General features: G+C 33.3%; 1 protein-coding gene across 1 annotated transcript; it reads left to right on the top strand.

The window, feature by feature from the left end:
- Positions 1-282: 282 nt before the first annotated feature.
- Positions 283-11,899, top strand: LOC109790306 (protein fluG). The gene is made up of 18 exons (XM_083060629.1): positions 283-657; positions 1,795-2,046; positions 3,759-3,827; positions 3,929-4,043; positions 4,118-4,223; positions 4,467-4,623; positions 4,714-4,809; positions 5,061-5,109; positions 6,522-6,802; positions 7,584-7,756; positions 8,030-8,150; positions 8,222-8,274; positions 8,365-8,494; positions 8,890-9,035; positions 9,619-9,807; positions 10,114-10,346; positions 10,947-11,083; positions 11,604-11,899. Exons 1-18 carry the CDS (start codon positions 496-498, stop codon positions 11,664-11,666), a joined length of 2,532 nt encoding a protein of 843 aa, XP_082916755.1. The 5' UTR covers positions 283-495; the 3' UTR covers positions 11,667-11,899.
- The last annotated feature ends 7,155 nt before the right edge of the window (positions 11,900-19,054 follow it).

Here is a 19,054-nt window from a genome sequence, read left to right as displayed (position 1 = left end):
CACGGTAACATCCTCCCACAAATCTGCACATGCTGTTCAATTGGGTCGAATTTATATTATACAGATACAAGTAATATGAGAAAATAAAAAATATACTTTTACTCCATACTACCAAATATAGGAAATTTGTTTACCTTTTATTGAACTAATACGAGAAGTAATATCCCATTCTGGGTTGACAAATAATCTAAAATTTAGTTTAAGTTTACATTTTTATGACGCCTAGTTCGATATATTCTCCGATTTTTTTAGTGGGCCAATAAATATGAAAAGTCATACTAACTCAGACATGATTTTTGGTGATGAAATATTATTTTATCATCAAGGATAATACAATGTTGAAACACCCGAAAGTCTTGTTTATTCATTTAATATATGTTACGAAATTTCAAGATTATTATATATTCAATGCAATACCCAAAATCTTGTTTGACTCAAACCATTTCTGAACTGTGAAGGAGTGTTAACATTGGCCACCAACCACAAACACTGAGAATGGAATTTAGTGAGTTGAGGAAAGCGGTGGAGGAGGTGGAAGTGGTGGATGGTCATGCCCACAACATAGTTTCTCTTGATTCCAACTTTGCTTTCATCCAAGCCTTTTCTGAAGCTTATGGTGATGCCCTTACTTTTGCTCCCAACACTCTTTCTTTCAAGGTAACTTAACTTCTTCCTCGCTTTTCTAACTCCTTTATTCTCTAACTTTTGCTATGGTTTTGGATTTTCTAACTCTTTTATGCTGCGAATTTAGAGGGACATAGATTGATGTTATTTCTAACAGAACAGTAAAAAAGTCAACGTCTCTGAACAAACTTGGGTTGGTAGTGTGTCTTTCTGAACGGATGTGGCATCTGTGAACTATGTGTATTTGTTGTGGACAAGTTTATTGCACGACGCCACATTTTTTTACATTCTTAAGATCTGTAGTTTTGACTTTGGGAATTTGAATAATGTTGCATTTATTTGATCATTTTGGGACTTAGCTGTCTACTTGCTTCTTTGAGAGGATTTGATTCCGCAGTTACCATACTCAACAAGGAAAGTCGTCAACGCTGAGATTAGATTAATTAACTGTTTGATGCAGTGTATTAGCAATAAGCAGAAAGTAAAAAAGAAGAAATCAAATTAGATTCTTGCTGTTATATGTAGTGCTTCAAATGTGTTAGAAACTGGAAGTACCTACTGGATAAATCCACACTCGTCAAGTTCTTGGTCATTTATGTTACATGAGTCACTCAAAATATATCAATATTAACGAAAAAAAATATAAAATAAAAGAGGTATAAAAAATTAAATTAAGGTATATTTCATAACATATTTTAAAATAAATAATATCATCATATATATAATATTATGTTATATAAAATATTTTTATTATTAATACATAAACTACTCAGAAATAATATTTACTTTTTAAAAGAATATTACATTGAACTGAATGGGATACTTGAGTATAAGCCAAACCAATCCAAAATGAGGTTAGTGGTTTGTCTCTAATTTTGTATGGGTAGTGTCTTGTCTTAATCTAAATTTTTTATTAAAAAAAAAACTGTCCTAAAAGATACATTATGTCTAATATCGAAACCTAATTACATTCGATCCTCTCCGGGCTGGCTGGCTTGAGTCAGGGGGTTGGGTTGGGTCTTGCTCAACACTACCGTGAATTAGAGTGTCTCTATCAATTTGATATGAATTTGCTAAAATATTATTATCTGGAATTTTTGTTTGATGAACATGCAAGTTTCAATATTTTCTTCTGGAATTTTATTAAGAAAGCCTATTATGTAATGTCAGAGAAATTTAAGAGATATTGCTGAGCTCTATGGAACCGAGTTATCTTTGCAAGGTGTTGAAGAATACCGAAGAGTCTCTGGAATACAATCCATCTGCTCAACATGCTTCAAGGCTGCAAGAATCAATGCCATACTCATTGATGATGGATTGAAATTGGACAAAAAGCATGATATAGAATGGCATAAGAGTTTTGCACCTATTGTAGGTAGAATCTTAAGAATTGAACGGTTGGCCGAGGAAATTCTTGATGAGGTGAGACACATAAACCCATTCACTTTTAATCTGCATTCCCGTGATTATTAGGCATCTAATATTGTTTTAGGTGCTTAATTTTACTCGTTTTGGTAACCATGCCATCTACACAGTTTGCTATATTCTTGATTTTTTCCCCCTGCTTGCTGAAATTCCATTACAGTATTTCACACTTTCATGGGGACAAAAAGTTCCATTGTGATATTTATTTAATGTTATAGTTTAATTCCACATGATTATTTATGTTGGAAAGAAAATCCCTTTTGTATTGTTGAAGCTTCAGGGTTAGGCCTTCAAAATTTGAGACATCTGGATTACTTCCTTTCTGTAAAAGCATTTTATAAGATTAAAGAAAAAAAAAAGTTTTGAAACAAGGAGACAAAAAATGTTTTGTTTGGCAAGGTTCATTCTAGATCAGTAGCTTTGAATCTGGACTTTCATTATGTATGCATTCATTCCATAGGCTTCATCTGCTTACTTATTTACAGGATTGCTTAAAGTGTTTTGGCAAATTAGTGTTCAAATGTCTTAAGCATAACCTGTCTGTGAATATTCTTTAAGTACAGATTCCTTAGTAAATTTTCTATTAAATTATACTTTTGTTGATTTTATATCACAACTTCAGTTTGGATTTTGTGAATTGAGTTAAGATAAACAGCAACCAACATGTGCTCATGAATAGCTTCAAGAAAAGAAAAAACAAAAGAGGAAGAAATTGACCGGTGATTTTTTTTTTCTTCAAAATTTTATGATCCTTTAGACATTAGTATTTGACTGAAAAAAAGGAATTTTTATCCTTACAGTCCTTTAGGATGTTTAGATGTACAGGATATCAAAGCATGATAGCATGCCATAATATTTGCTTTCTGAGAGAACAAGAACTGCTCAAATGAGGATGGATTCTCTGGTTTGCTTGATGTCTATAATTATAGCATTGTAACTCATGTGAAGGTCTTATTGAAATTTGAAACTTCAGGGACATGCTTAGTTTTGGTGCTTTCCCTTATTGTGATTACAAGCTATCTCCTTCAAATGCCCCTCCTTTAACCATTTTCTCTGTTAGAGTATAAAATCTACTCACGTTATATTACTAGTTGTACAGTAGTTTCACTTGTCCTTGTAGTAGTTGATCTCTTTCTGTGTAAGTGTAACTCTGTCAGTTAGGACAGTTTTTCAGTTATGTTGATACTGAATCAGCACAGTTACTAACCTCCTCTAGACACTTCTCAGAGTCTACATACTGTATAAATATGTATTCTTTCCATCTAATTATGTGAATAATACATTTCATTTTTCAATTTACTTTCTTGGTTTCTAAAGAACACTTAAATTCTAATATTCCCACTCTTGCGTCTATAATGTGTGTATATTGTGGTTGAAATTGAAAAGTATAAATAGTGATATCAAATTTTGTTTCCTCATTTCTTTTATTTTTCTGAAGAGTGAATGTTTTATTATCTCTGGGGATTATTATGTGGATGTTAAGTATAAAAGTGAAATTGGAAAATTTGAAGAAATTAATTCTTGTTGGGGAAATTATTCTCTGCAAAAGTCTGTGAATCAAGGCCAGTGTTGTTAGTTAGGAACATATTTTTCCAACTCCTGTTTAATTGCATGATTACATCCTTCAGTTTGCAATTGTATTTATATTCTGCCTCTAAGCCATTCACCTTGTTATGTTATCTTATATCTAAATCTGATGTTTCCTAAAGGACTTGCCTGATGGATCTTCTTGGACAGTGGATTCATTTACTAAAGCATTTATCTCAAAGTTGAAATCATATCCTTTATGTATTTTCTCTCTCTCTCTCTCACCACACACACACAAAATGCTTTCTAAGCTTTATATGTCATAGCTGGATTCCTTAGCAATACTGTTACAGTTGCTGGTGAGATCTTTGGATTGAAAAGCATAGCTGCATACCACAGTGGCCTAGAAATCAATACCAACGTGACTAAACAGGATGCTGAGGAGGGCCTGAGGCAAGTGCTGATTGGTGAGTAGAGCGTGCAGGTAGGTTTTAATTTGATCTGTTTCAGGATATTCTTACTCACCATTCTATACTTTCAGCTGGGAAGCCTGTCCGTATTGCAAACAAAAACCTTATTGACTACATCTTCTTACAAAGTTTGGAAGTTGCTCAATCCTATGACTTGCCAATGCAGATACACACAGGGTAATGCATGGTTTTCAATTGTTGGATACTTTTACACATTGATATCCAACACCACTGCTGTTAGTAAGGTGAAATTTAGTTGGAGCGTTGTCCACTCCTGGGATTTACCACAATTTTCCTAAATGTCAAAGACACAACTTCTTTTTCTATTTATAGCTGTCATGGCACATATCATCATGATTTTCTGCTTGATAATATCTCTTACTTTTATTTAGTATAATAATTTGTTCTTTTGTTGTTTAGCTTTGGAGATAAGGATCTGGATATGCGACTTTCCAATCCTCTTCTTCTACGTGCAGTCCTTGAGGACAAGAGATTTTCGAAGTCTCGAATTGTTCTTTTACATGCATCCTATCCATTCTCAAGGGAAGCATCATATCTAGCATCTGTTTACTCACAGGCAAACATTCTTGAACTCAATGGCTTGGTATTAGTATATTTGATTGTGGATTATAGGTTCTCTGACAGGTAACACAATCTTCTCCTTCAGGTCTACCTTGATTTTGGGCTGGCAATTCCAAAGCTTAGTGTACATGGGATGATTTCTTCATTGAAAGAGCTGTTAGAGCTAGCTCCAATAAATAAGGTGACAAAATAAATAATACAAATAAACTTTCACTAAGAATAGAAATTTTCAGGAATAAGTAAAGTACCATTGACTTAGAACTAGTACAAAATAAACGTGTTACGTGTAAATTGTAAGCGAATAAAAATCCTCTATCATGGAATTAGAATCTTCTTGAACTTTAGAGTTATCGAATGAAACATGTAAATTGCAAGAGAATGACTTCTAGCCACGACATTTAGTGTCTCAACGGAGTAAACATTGCGATGCAGGTGATGTTCAGTACTGATGGCTATGCATTTCCTGAAACGTTCTACTTAGGTTGGTTATTATTACAACTAAATTTGAAGATTATACTTTAATGCTTTTTTGTATTTCAGTTCCTTCTTCTGCTTAAAATTATATAATGATAACACAAATGTATTAAATACATTTGTTTAAATTTTTAATTTAAAATGTCAAAATCATTTTTTTGAACAATTTATAGATACTTATACACACACACACATATATATATATATATATATATATATATATATATATATATATTATCGATTAATAAATTTAAGTATTAATTACAAAATAAAAAAAATATGAAACCTTCTATACTATTTTTTGGTAATATTTTTACTTGATAAAAGGTTTTTTTTATTATATAAATATAATTGAATAATGTCACTATATGTAAAAAAAGTATTTGATTAAACAAATGTAGTTTTTCTGGTACAGATCGAAAATGTATTTAATAAATATATTGTTATAATTAAGAATTCAAAATCTTATTATAAAAATAATAATTAAAAAAAATCTGAAAATTAACTATTTTATTTCATGCAACGAATACATTTAAAATTTCAATTTGAAAAATGTAATTAAATATTATAACTTGTTATAATTAATGTTAAAAATATTTTATTATTTATAATATTAATTAAATAAATTTAGGTATTAATTATAAAATATCTAAATACTTCTACTTTATTGTTTAATAATCTTTTTAGAAGATAAAATATAATTTATTAAAACAGAAATCAATAATCTAAGTATATATTAATAAGTATTTAATAAATATATTTTCTAATTAAAATTTAAAAATTTAACTATAAATTAAAAATTTTGAAAGATCTGAACTCTAAATTAAATGTAAAGAATAAAAATCATAAATCGTTCAAAGTATTCAATTTTTGTTTAACTATATTGTTTACACATTTAGTAATGATAATTATTTCATGTAATAAAAATTAAAAAGTAATTAATATTTTTTTTTTACTTTTTCAAGTAAATAATTCAAAAACAAGGTAGGACAAAACGTTAAATAATCAGAATTTAAAATAAACTAAAATACATGAAAGTTAGTAAGGTACTATTTAATGTGAAAGCCCGTGAAACAATCAAATATTGAAATTAGTGAATTTAAAAAAAAAATGGTATTTTAGTTCTATCAAAATTCGAAGGGGAGATTTCGTGAATAAAGTACATATAAGTTGTAAAAAAGCTCTTCAACTTACAAACCTGAATATTTTTAAGTTCGTAACTTCTTTTGAGCGCAAAGGCTTAGAAGTTAGAATGTGTTAAACAAACTCATGTCCTGATTCTACTGAACTAATGCTTGAACTTCTTATATATGAAAAATGAGAGCAACGTTTAGCCTTTTGTTGCTTTTACAGCCTTTAAAATTTCCACCTTTTTACTCACATGGTATGATGATTACTAGTTAAAGCTATGATTCACAGGTGCAAAGAAATCTCGCGAAATTGTTTTCTCTGTTCTACGTGATGCATGCATTGATGGTGATCTCTCAATTCCCGAGGCTGTGGAAGCCGCAAAGGACATCCTTGCACGAAATGCAACCCACTTCTACAAGATTAGTTCAGCTAATAATGTTGTTAGTTCGGTTAACAATGTTGTTAGTTCTCATAGTAAATTGCCCCAAAAGTTGAATGGTGACTTAGACATTGATGCGTCTCTTGTTCGTATTCTGTGGGTTGATGGTTCAGGACAGCACAGATGCCGAGTGAGTTTCCCTCAAACGCTTTTCTGTTACTTCATTGTTCATATCTTTTGTAGCTTGAAGCCTGTTATTTGTGAAATTTGGGAGTAAAACATAGAAAAGGGTTTACTTTGCATGTTTAAATGGTTGAACACATTTTTGTTCTCCTTACATTTGGAATCAAATTAAGTTGCATGGTTCTCACACCAATCTTGCTGTATATCGTAAGTTGCATATTTTTTTCTTAGATATCATTATAATATGTGAAAGAAAAAAGAAAAGATGAAATCTACGAAAGAAAAAGATTTTCTATCATTTTGCATCAATACATAACACATGTCAGTTGCACTATATCATACTGTCTTCCAGAAGAAAACTACATAAATCTCGCTGTATGTTTTCTATGCAATTTTGTTTGGTAATAATTGTCCATAAGTGTGACTGCCATTGTGAAATTTCTCAAAATGTGAGAGTACATTGATAAAGTTCCTGAAAGTAGTAAACTACAATTGTATAGTTGACATGGTGAACAGTGAACACTGAACAGAAGTCAGGAAGAATGTTTGATGCAAGATGCTTTTTCAATCTCAGACTATTGCTGACACTGTTGTATTTTAGCTGGTTTAATAACCCCTTGCTGGACTTATAGACATAGAGGATACTTAGTTCAGGTTCTATGTCACAAAGTGAAAAAATAAAATGAAGATTTTTCCCCCCATTGACTGAGACATTTTCTTCGAATGTAAATATAATTTGAAATCACAGAAAAGTGTTCTTGACTTCTTACTATCATATTTTATTTCAGGCAATTCCCAAAAAGCGTCTCAATGAAATTGTTGCAAAAAATGGGGTTGGTTTAGCATTTGCGGTTATGGGATTCCCTTCTTATATGGATGGACCTGCAGATGGGTCTGGTCTAACTGCCGTTGGTGAAACAAGATTAATGCCTGATTTGTCTACTATAAGGAGAATTCCATGGTAAACAGTATTTTTCCTAAGAGTATATCTGAGCATTCATAACATGAACTTGTTTTCCAATAATGAATGAAAAGCTGAATGGAAAATTTATTTTCTTCACTGTAAATAAAGGGATCAATATGCTGAATTACTATTGAATTGCAACTTAGGTCCTCCCCAATTGTGAGATATATTTTAATTATAGTCGAATTACAATAATTTTGCTACTTACATAGATGTTTTCTTTCCTTTTTTTTTTTTTCCTGTTAACTAATGTAACTTTCTATGGTATAGGAACAAGCAAGATGAAATGGTTTTAGCTGATATGTACGTTAAACCGGGTGAAGCTTGGGAATATTGCCCAAGAGATGCCTTAAGAAGGGTTTCTAAAATTCTGAAAGATGAATTTGACTTGGTAGGAAGCAGAGTTTATCTTATCTTTTGGGAAGTATATTGTGTTTAACTTTTTCTCTGCTTCCACTCCAGGAAATGAATGCAGGATTTGAGAATGAATTTATTCTCTTAAAGAGCATAACAAGGTATGATATATGGTATTATCTATCTTGTGGTCTGAATAGTGCAATTAACCGTGGCAATTAGTTAAAAATTTGAAAGAAAAAAAAATACAGGGAAGGTAAAAAGGAATGGGTACCATTTGACTCCAGTCTATACTGCTGCTCATCAGCATTTGATGCTGCATCCCCCGTACTTCGCGAAGTTGCTGCTGCTCTTCAGTCCCTGGGCATTTCAGTGGAACAGGTGAAAGGAATTTGTCAAATAATCAATTGTAAATGAAGATATGATATGACTGGTTTTGTATGGTTTTCAATAGATACTATTTTTTTTCTTCTGAAAATTGCTTTCACATAAATAAGACAAAAAATTACTTTGAACTTAAACCAAATGACAACATAACCAGGAGTAATAGTGATTACCAGGACACTACTAAAACAGTATATTCTTAAAACTGAATGTAAGCATTTAAATTCCCAACAAACATGAATGATTTGGGTATAACCGTATGAGCATGATCAAGGTCGTTAAAAGGATCATCCTCATTAGCATGTTTGAAAACTTGCTTGATACTTCTTTTCTGGTTGTCACCTGTGGGCTGTGGCCCATTTTTTGAACTTATCTTTTTTGTGATATTGTAGTTACATGCTGAGGCTGCAAAAGGTCAATTTGAGCTGGTTTTGAAATATACCATTTGTACTAAAGCGGCAGACAACTTAGTTTACACCCGTGAAGTCGTTAGGGCAATCGCTAGAAAGCATGGCTTGCTGGCAACTTTTATTCCAAAGTAAGTGCCAAAATTTGCAACAGGTTTGATTATATGCTGTCTGTGTAATTCAGAATTTTGAACCCAAGGGAATCAAATTTGCATCTTAAACCCACGCTAAAAACTATGCCAGCATATTTGACACTATCACTATCTGTACATAATTTTATTGTGATGCTGAAAAAACATACCATTATATCCTTCAACTATATACGCCTATCTTTTATGGTGAAAAATCCTTATTGTGTATGTACAGTGTTGATAATAATACCCTCATGTCTTGATTTGAATATACGCAATTTTAACAATATTTGAGCAAGATCCAATAGCCTTCGAACAGATAGTACTTCAGAACTATTTCTCTTGCTACTACTTTAAAATTCCCAAACAAATAAATAATTTTCAATCAATTTTTTAATCATAAAATTATTGATAATCAATGATTTTACAATCTAACTAAAACAGACATGTATGCTGTTACAGAGGGGTATGTTTATAATCTAGTTTATAAACTTAATTACAGCTGATGAACTCTTTATTGGTTCTAGTGTAAAGCTCTAAAGTAAACATTTTGAAGTAACATAGTTTTCTCGTGTTATTGAAGGTACGCATTAGATGATTTGGGTTCGGGATCCCATGTTCATCTTAGCTTGTGGCGGAATGGCCAAAATGTATTTATGGCATCTGATAGATCATCTAAGCATGGAATATCAACTGTGGGAAAGGAATTTATGGCTGGAATTCTACATCATCTTCCTTCAATTTTGGCATTTATAGCACCTCTCCCTAACAGGTTGCTCTTCCCATTATCTTACTCTTGTACTTTTGACCAAAACTGATGCTATTGTATGGCATTATACCACTAATTTTGTCAGCGTCGATGAAGCTTAAGTTGTTATGTGGTCGGATAGATCGGATATTTTTCCCTTTCTAACAAACGTTATAGTTAAATTGAAATGTAACGTTTATACATTTGTTCGTCTAAAGTTAAACGGGAGTAAAACATCAGCTAGTAATTAACCATCTTTTGAACTTCTCGTTTGTTACTTTTGAAATTATGCTGCTATGTTTCTAACTATGCGATTCAAATTCCTTGCAGTTATGATCGATTACAACCCAACACATGGAGTGGTGCATATCTTTTCTGGGGAAATGAAAATAAGGAGGCTCCGTTGCGAGCTTCATCTCCACCTGGAACTCCTAATGGTCTTGTGAGCAACTTTGAGATTAAATCATTTGATGGTTCTGCCAATCCATACTTGGGCTTAGCTGCCATACTTGCTGCTGGCATTGATGGGCTTCGTAGGCATCTTCCTCTTCCTGAACCCGTTGGTAAGATCATATGCATATAACTTCGATTATTGGCATGCATTGAGAATAATGTTTATATCAACCATGTACTTTTTACAATATTCAAATAATTAGCAATTTTGTGTTAGTTTGTATTGTTGGTACGCAAATGTAAATTAGAAGTCTCACATTAGACACAGATCAATATGTTGAGTGATATATAAGTGAGAAAGATAATGAACGCGTTGCCTTAAGTAACCCTCTCATATTTCCCAACATTTATAAACTTATGGAAGAAGTTTAATGTACATGTCTTTCATCATATTATGATTCTTCTGAAATATTGTAAGCAACTTGACCAATAATACTTTTTATCCTGGCATAACTTAGTTCTGCTGCTAACCATGGCAATCAAGTTGATTCACGAATCCCAGGGAAGCACAGTGGATAACTGAATTTTATTTGCTTCTATGAAGTTTTAATTCCAAATTTGCTGCTATTTTCCCCCTTTTCTCTTTTATGTTCTTTTTACCAATTTGCAAAACGGTTGCATATAAATTTTTGTTTGGTTGCTACAATTTTCTGCGCTTGTATAAAATTATCAATTAAACAATAAACTTCTCATTTTCATGTATAAAACAGATACGAATCCAAATCCGGAAGTCCTTCAGAGATTGCCAGCATCACTTTCTGAATCTTTGGATGCTCTCCATAAGGATGACTTCTTTAAGCAATTTATCGGTGATAAGTTGCTAACTGCCATAAAAGCAATTCGAAAGGTATGTATTTGGTTTAGATGCTTTTCAATTTATAATTCCTTATATATAGGCAGTTCTTGGTTTAGATGCTTTTAAATTTATAATTCCTTATATATAAAATGCTATTACACTTTGAGGTCCTTCTTTTCTTATCAATAGTTATATAAAAGCTTTCCAGCCACAACTTACACTTGTCAGCATTCTATCCAATTCTGCCCCCTTCACTTTCTCGCTATCTTTGCATTCTGCTATTTTACTGACAAATGGATTGATAATAAAAATAAGGATCCCGCTAACCAGTGCTCTAAAGTAGAAAGTTTCTTTTATTAAGAAGTGTAACAATGCACTTCACCGTGATTTTCAATGCAATTATAACTTAAAACTTTCTACTTATGGAGCATAATGGGTTTCACTGTATTCTGCAGCGTGATCATAAGTTAGTGTTTACTGGACTGGAGGATCACGGTTTGCTATTAACTTCATTTCTATGATTTATTTAGCTAAGGTGCTAATTTTGATGCTTAATGTGACTTATTATCAGGCTGAAATTGACCATTACACGAAGCACAAGGATGCATACAAGCAACTCATACACCGTATTTGATCTAGTTGTCTTTTGTTCCTGTGCAAGATTGGTCAGAACACAGTTTAGATTCTAGTGATTTCTTTGCAATGAAAGTTCGTGGTTACTTGCTGGCCATATCCGATTTCTATTATGTATCTTAGATATCAACTATTTTATCTGATATCCCGTTGCTCATAAGAAATCCTTATGATAGGAAATAAATCTCAACAGTCTGTTATGTTTAATCTTAATTCAAGGATTGTTATTGTTTATGCTTTCATATAAACAAATATTTTTACATGAGTTATTCCCCCCAAGATCTACCGGCACCGGATGTCAAAATTAGTGAAATTATAGTTTTAATAACTTTTTGTAGGACGCAAATTTAATAAATCTTGTCATTAAATTACATGGTATTACACATAATCATGAAAAATAATTTGAGCTTTTCTTAAAGATGCTAGCTAATAATGACCGGTTACATATATGTTCAATATTATCATTTTATTTATTAAAATAAAGTGATGTAATGAAATCTTAAATTTTGTATATTTGATCTAATTAGTAAAAACATCATATACAATGGAGTTAGGGAAAAGTTTCTTTCATGCACAATGAAGGTTATAAGGTATGAACATACACAAAAACAACACAAATTTAATGAAGATATGAATTGAACATGATTTAGCACTTCTTGTCTATTATGTTGGAAATAATACTTTAACAAATATTCATTATCTCAAGTCAACATTGCCTACTACAAAACTTTTCACGTAAGGTAGTGACACCTTCTCTCACTAATTGGTGTTTGTTCTTATCACAAAATTTCTTATTAGTGTAGAGGTCCAATATTACATTCATAAGTGTCTCACTTTTTCACTTGCATCTCATTATAACAATGAGGTTCTTTAACAGTGAAGCCTCTTTGAATCCAACTTGTGTCTTTTTACATACATGCATTAATGATTAGAAATTTAGATCAATTTTCCAAGAATCCTCTCTCGATTAAAAATTTCAAATCTTCATATATCGGTTTTTTAACATCATGTTTCTTCTCCACAAGCTTTGAAATGCTCATTGTCATACCTCTAATCTCAATATTCCACCACTTGACTCTTGTCAAGAAGAATTTCAACATTAGGATTCACACAATTCACCACCAACTTCATCAAGCGTTGATACCAATTGTTGGGAACACGTGGGGGTTTAAACATCGACAAGACCTTCACAACGAGTCATGAGCAAATCATATAAGTGAATTCAATGCCACATCTTAACTCACGACCTTAAGACATTAAGTTTATGGATCTTTCTCACTTATATATTACTTAACATACTCAATTCTATCTAACATGAGACTTTTATTCACACTTGCAAACCAATAAATGGTTTCGTCGATTATGTTTGGATGTTAAAAAGCCATTAAGGGTGTAGTTTCACTATTTTTCAACAAATCACACGCACACACATGCACACACGCACACACATGCACACACACACACACACACACACACACACACACACACATATATATATATATATATATATATATATATATATATATGAGGAGGGATCAATTTACTCTATAGGAGTAAATCTACTCAGACTTATTCTGTCCAATAACTCATGTTTTACATCAAATTTCAACAATCCAACCGTTGAATTTAAAGTTCTTAATGTATAGATTAATTATGCAAATTTTTAAAAAATTTGAAAATCAGTTGATACTTCATTTCATTAATTTAAATTGACGGATAATCATAAAATCATTTTATACATTGATTTGAATTAATTAAACAAAGTATCAAATGGTTTTCAAATTTTTAAAAAATTTGCATATTTGATCTATACATTAAGAACTTTAAATTCAATAGTAGGATCGTTGAAATTTGGTGTAAAATATGAGTTATCAAACGGAGTAAGTTTAGGTAGACTTATTCCTGGAGTAAACGGATCCCTCATATATATATATGTGTGTGTGTGTGTGTGTGTGTGTATGTGTGTGTGTGTGTGTGTGTGCATTTTAGTGGATCACCTATCACTTAAAATAGTTATATACAATTTTCTTTCAATCTTAGATAATTTTTATTTGATCAATCTAGGCCACACATTGCCACCCCCTCTCCATTGTCATCACAACTACCATTATTATCATCATTACTAAGTTAAAAGATAATTTTGGATCTCTCAAACTTTCATGTTTTAATGATAATAGAAGAAATTTTTTAAGAGAAAATATTTTTATAAGAAATGTTATTAGACGAAGTTTAAAATGCTACCCATAGTAAGACGTAGATGAACCAGAAAAACATATTGTTTGTTAGACTAACATTTACTCTACGTCATTTATGATGTCTAACAATGAAGTTGTGCGTCTGAATGATTCCTTAACTGGTCGAATCTTAAAAGCTTCCTTTGAACTCATAATCTGTTAAAAAGGAACAAAACATGTTTTATGTTAGAAATGGGACAAGTAGATCCCTTTAATTATGAAAAAGGTCAATTAAAGTTATTTCAAAATTGTACAATGTTAACACACATTTTATTTCATCATTTTGGTACCTAAAAGATGATAACTAGCCTTCTTGATCAAATAAGAAATGACGTTTTGGTGAATTGCATTTAATGCATCAAAGAATACTTCTCTCCTCAAGGAACCAGAGACGAAGACAAATGAAGTAAGCTTGTGAGAAATGCTCAAAGTGTTATAATGGTCATCTTCATCAAGGCTACTATATAAGAAGCTTGATGCTAAAAAAGAAAATGAGAGAATGCTTTTTACAAATTATTATTCATTCATTCATTTTGTAAAACTTTCTATTCTTAATTGATTCTATCACATCTTGTTTATAAGATGGAGCAACATTTGTAAAACTATAAATGTTTGTTATTGGGTTGAACTTGGATAAACTTGATTGTAAAAGAATACTTGGTTGTTTAGCCTAGAGAAACTTAACCATAAAAGAATACTTAGTTGTTTAAGACTAGAAAGGCTTGGTGTACAAAGAATACTTGGGTAGTTGCTTGAAGAGGCAAGTCGAAGAACTTTTAGGCTTGGAAAAAGAATACTTGTATCTTTGATAAAGATAATGAAACTTAATTTAGTTGGATTAAGAACAAAACATAGTTTTGAAAGTGAGGCAAACCAATATAAATTTCCTTGTGTTCAATCTATTGACTCTTTGTAAGCATCCTTATGGTTATGTTACTACTTCATTGTTTGAAAAAGTGCAACTTTTTTTTTTATAAAAACTATTCAACGCCCCCTTCTTATGTCTTTATTTTTTTCCACAATCATCATTGTTGTCACTATTACCACCATCATTATTGTCATTAGTGACTATAATGGTGGTGATAATGACAATAATGATGGTGACAGAGATAGGAACAACAATGGTAACAATGGTCGCAATCAACATTGATAGCTATATAAGTGATGACGATGGTAGTGATGGTTGTATCAATGTTAATGGTGGTGGTTAGTTAAATAAATAATTGAAATTAAGGTTAATATTTAGATTAAATAAAAACATATGAATGAGACTTAGGATCAAAGTTTGTTAAAGTTGTTAGTTGATATTGAAATCTATGGTTGAAAATTGGTATAACTCTTTGGGGTCACCGAATCCTTTCTGTCAAAAAAGTTGGCCTTTGATGCCTATCTCATTCCCTTCTTCTCAATAAATAGTACAAAGATATTTTCAATTATTTATGATAGAATAAATCTAATTCCTAATTTGTAGGAAGTCTAATTATATGGAATAAATAAATTGATTGCTATTCCTAAAATACATAATATATAATAGGAAACAGTAATCGTAATTGATTCCCTCATTAACATCCCCCTCAAATTGATGCGGCTGATCAAGAAGCATCAATTTGTGAACTAGAAATTGATGTCGTGGACGAGGAACAACCTTGGTAAATATGTCTGCAAGCTGAAGTTGTGAGGTGACATGAGGAAGGGAGATAACATGATTGTCCAAAGCTTCTCAAATAGAATGGCAATTCACTTCAATATGCTTAGTGCGCTCATGAAAGACTGAATTGGTAGCAATTTGAATGGCACTAGTGTTGTTAGCATGGAGAGGTGTTGCATCTGTTTGAGGGAATCCAAGCTCAGCCAAAAGACCACGAAGCCAAATAATCTCAGAACAAGTTGTTGACATAGCCCGATACTCAGATTCGGTGGAGGACTTAGAGACGCGAGACTGCTTTTTACTTTTCCAGGAAATCAATGCAGGCCCAAGGAACATACAATAACCAGTGACTGATCTCCGAGTATCAGCACAACCATCCCAATCAGCATCGCTATATCCCACCAAGGTAGTTGGGGAGTCGTTGGGAAAGAAAAGACCACGCATAGAGGTACCTTTCAGATAACGTATAATGCGACGAACAGCAGCTAAATGATGATGACATGGAGTGTGCATAAATTGACTCACCTGTTGAACTGCAAAAGCAATGTCAGGGAGGGTAATAGTCAAATAATTAAGACTACCTACCAACTGTCGATATAGTAAAGCATCCGTTAGAAGATCACCCTCATCACGATGATATTTGACATTAATCTCAAGAGGAGTATCCACCGGTGTAGTAGAGTGTAGACCCGCGAGAGAAATCAAGTCTTCAACATATTTATGTTGATGGAGAAAGAGACCTTTAGAGTCCATGGAAACCTCGAGACCTAAGAAATAACGAAGAGGACCGAGGTCTTTCATATGAAAAGAAGCCTTGAGCTGCTCTTTAAGATGTTGGATGGATGTATGATCAGAACCCGTAATTACCATATCATCAACATAAATGAGAAGAAGAACAATACCAGTTGTCGTATGGTGAATGAATAAAGAAGAATCATATTGACTTTGAACAAAGGAGAATCCAAGAAGAGTGGATCGAAACTTCTCAATCCATGCCCTAGGTGCTTGTCATAGGCCGTATAAAGAGCGTTTTAGCTTGCACACGTCAGTGGAAGGAGAAAACAAGCCCTGAGGTGGAGTCATGTAAATATCTTCTATGAGGTCACCATGAAGGAAGGAATTCTTCACATCCATTTGATGAAGTGGCCATCTTTGAGAGGCAGCAAGACATAGAATTGTGCGGATGGAAGTCATTTTTGCCACTGGGGCAAATGTCTCGTCATAATCCACCCCATATTGTTGTTTGTTACCCAAGGCGACCAATCGAGCCTTATAACGATTAAGAGTGCCATCAGAATTCAACTTCACAGAATACACCCATTTGCATCCGATAGGCTTAACACCAGGTGGGCGAGGAATAATGTCCCATGTGAAATTCTCCTGTAAAGCTTGAAGCTCCTCTTGCATTGCTTTCACCCAACGAGCATCCTTAACTGCTTGTGAATAACATGTAGGAATAGATATACTAGATAGAGTAGCAGTAAGAGAAATATCCCCAAAGCCATACCTATCTGGGGGACGAATAATGCGTCGTGATCTGCGTTCTACTAACGAAGCAGGTTCAGGTGGCAAATCAGCATCACGAAGGGGCGGGGTAGGCTGTCGTCGAACATAAACATAACCTGGTTTGAAGCGTTCTATAGGACGAGAACCATTAGAAAAATTTGGAAGGGTAACAAAGCCAGTAGAAGTAATAGGAGACTGAAAAAAATATTGATGATCAAAGAAAACCACATTCCGAGATATGCGTAAGTGAGAAGCAGTGGCATCATAACACACAAATCCTTTGTGAGTATGACTATAACCAAGAAAAGCACATTGGACAGATTGAGCCCCAAGTTTATGACGATCAAGAGGTGGTAAGTGGACAAAACAAACACAACCAAAAGGATGGAGATTATGGTAATCAGGATGAACCTTAAATAGATGAAAGTAAGCGGAATCAAGCCCAAGAACCTGAGATGGAAGACGGTTGATCAAAAAAACAGCAGTGGATAAGGCTTCAACCCAAAATTTAGGTGGAACAGAGCCATCAAGAAGTAGGGACCAAGTGACATCAAGCAAATGACAATTCTTACGTTCTGCAATGCCATTTTGTTGAGGTGTATAGGGACAAGAGCGTTGAGATATAATCCCATGTTGTTGAAGGTACTCTTAAAATTGATGAGATAGATACTCCCCGCCAGAGTCACTACGCAAGGTCTTAATCTTGGTGTGAAATTGGGTCTCAACATAAGCTAAAAAGTTCTTAAACATGGTGAAAACCTCAGCTTTGGATCTTAGAAAGTAAACCCAAGTATATCGACTATAGTCATCAATAAATGTCACAAAATATTTGTATTGAGCATGAGATAAAACAGGAGACAATCCCCAAACATCACTATGAATAATATCAAAGCATTTATCAGCACGATGAGCAGAAGAGGAAAAAGGTAGAGTTTTGCTTTTGGCAAGTTTACACACAGAACAAGGAAGGGACGAAGAAGAAATAATATTTTTATTGCCTATCAAACTAGATTTTATTAAATGCGACAAAACAACAGAGTTTGGGTGTCCCAATTTTTTATGCCAAGTCACAAATGTGTTGGGAACATTATTACAAACAAAGGATGAAAAACTAGGAGAAGTAAATTGGAGCGGAAACAATCTCCCCACCTTAGGCCCCTTCGCGATCACTATCTTCGACACCTGATCCTGCACCAAGCAACCAGCCCGAGAAAAATGAACACTACAATTAGTATCCACTAATTGACCAACTGAGATTAAATTGGACGATAAACCAGGAGACACAAGTACATTTTGAAAGAAAGAATTAATGTCTCCAACAGCAGCTATAGAAAGAGTATTACCGTTCGCAATTTGAATTTTTTCGGTGCCATTGTAAGAGTGAACATTGTGAAAATGTTTAGGAGATCCAGTCATATGATTAGAGGCCCCAGAATCAACAAACTAAGGGGAAGAAGTGGCGGTAGACTTACCCGTGATGCCTAAGGTAGAAAGAGCAGATAATACCACTTGTTGCACCATATCCGTAGTCAAAACACTATTGTCGGAGGTGGTAGGAACAGAAGAGGGACATGCTGAACCAGCCGTGGCAGTAAAGGCTTTCAAGGGACGTTTTGCTAGTCTTGTGGGGCACTCGGTCATAATATGACCATGCTGTTTGCAGTAGTTGCAAAAAAATTTAGTGCAATTTCGAGCAATATGACCGAACTGTTTGCAGGAGAAACATTGGATCTGCCGCATGTCACGACCTTTGCTTTGACCTTGAGCAGAATAGGCGAACGTAACATCAGAAATATCAGACATGGAGCCTTGGGTAAACGGCGTGAATGGCAGGCAGTGATTCTGTAGGAACCTTAGAATGTAAGATGGCGGAATGCTCTGCCCATAAATTAAGAAAACCAGAGTAATAGTCCTGAATGGACATATCACCCTGTTTATAATTTGCAATGTCAAGCTCTAGCTGAAAGCGTTTTGCGGCATTATCTTGATTGTAAATTTTCT

This window comes from Cajanus cajan, chromosome 7, assembly GCF_000230855.2.
Source record: "Cajanus cajan strain Asha chromosome 7, NIPB_CcT2T_4, whole genome shotgun sequence".
NCBI lineage: Eukaryota > Viridiplantae > Streptophyta > Magnoliopsida > Fabales > Fabaceae > Cajanus > Cajanus cajan.
This window is presented reverse-complemented; position numbering and strand designations above follow the sequence as displayed.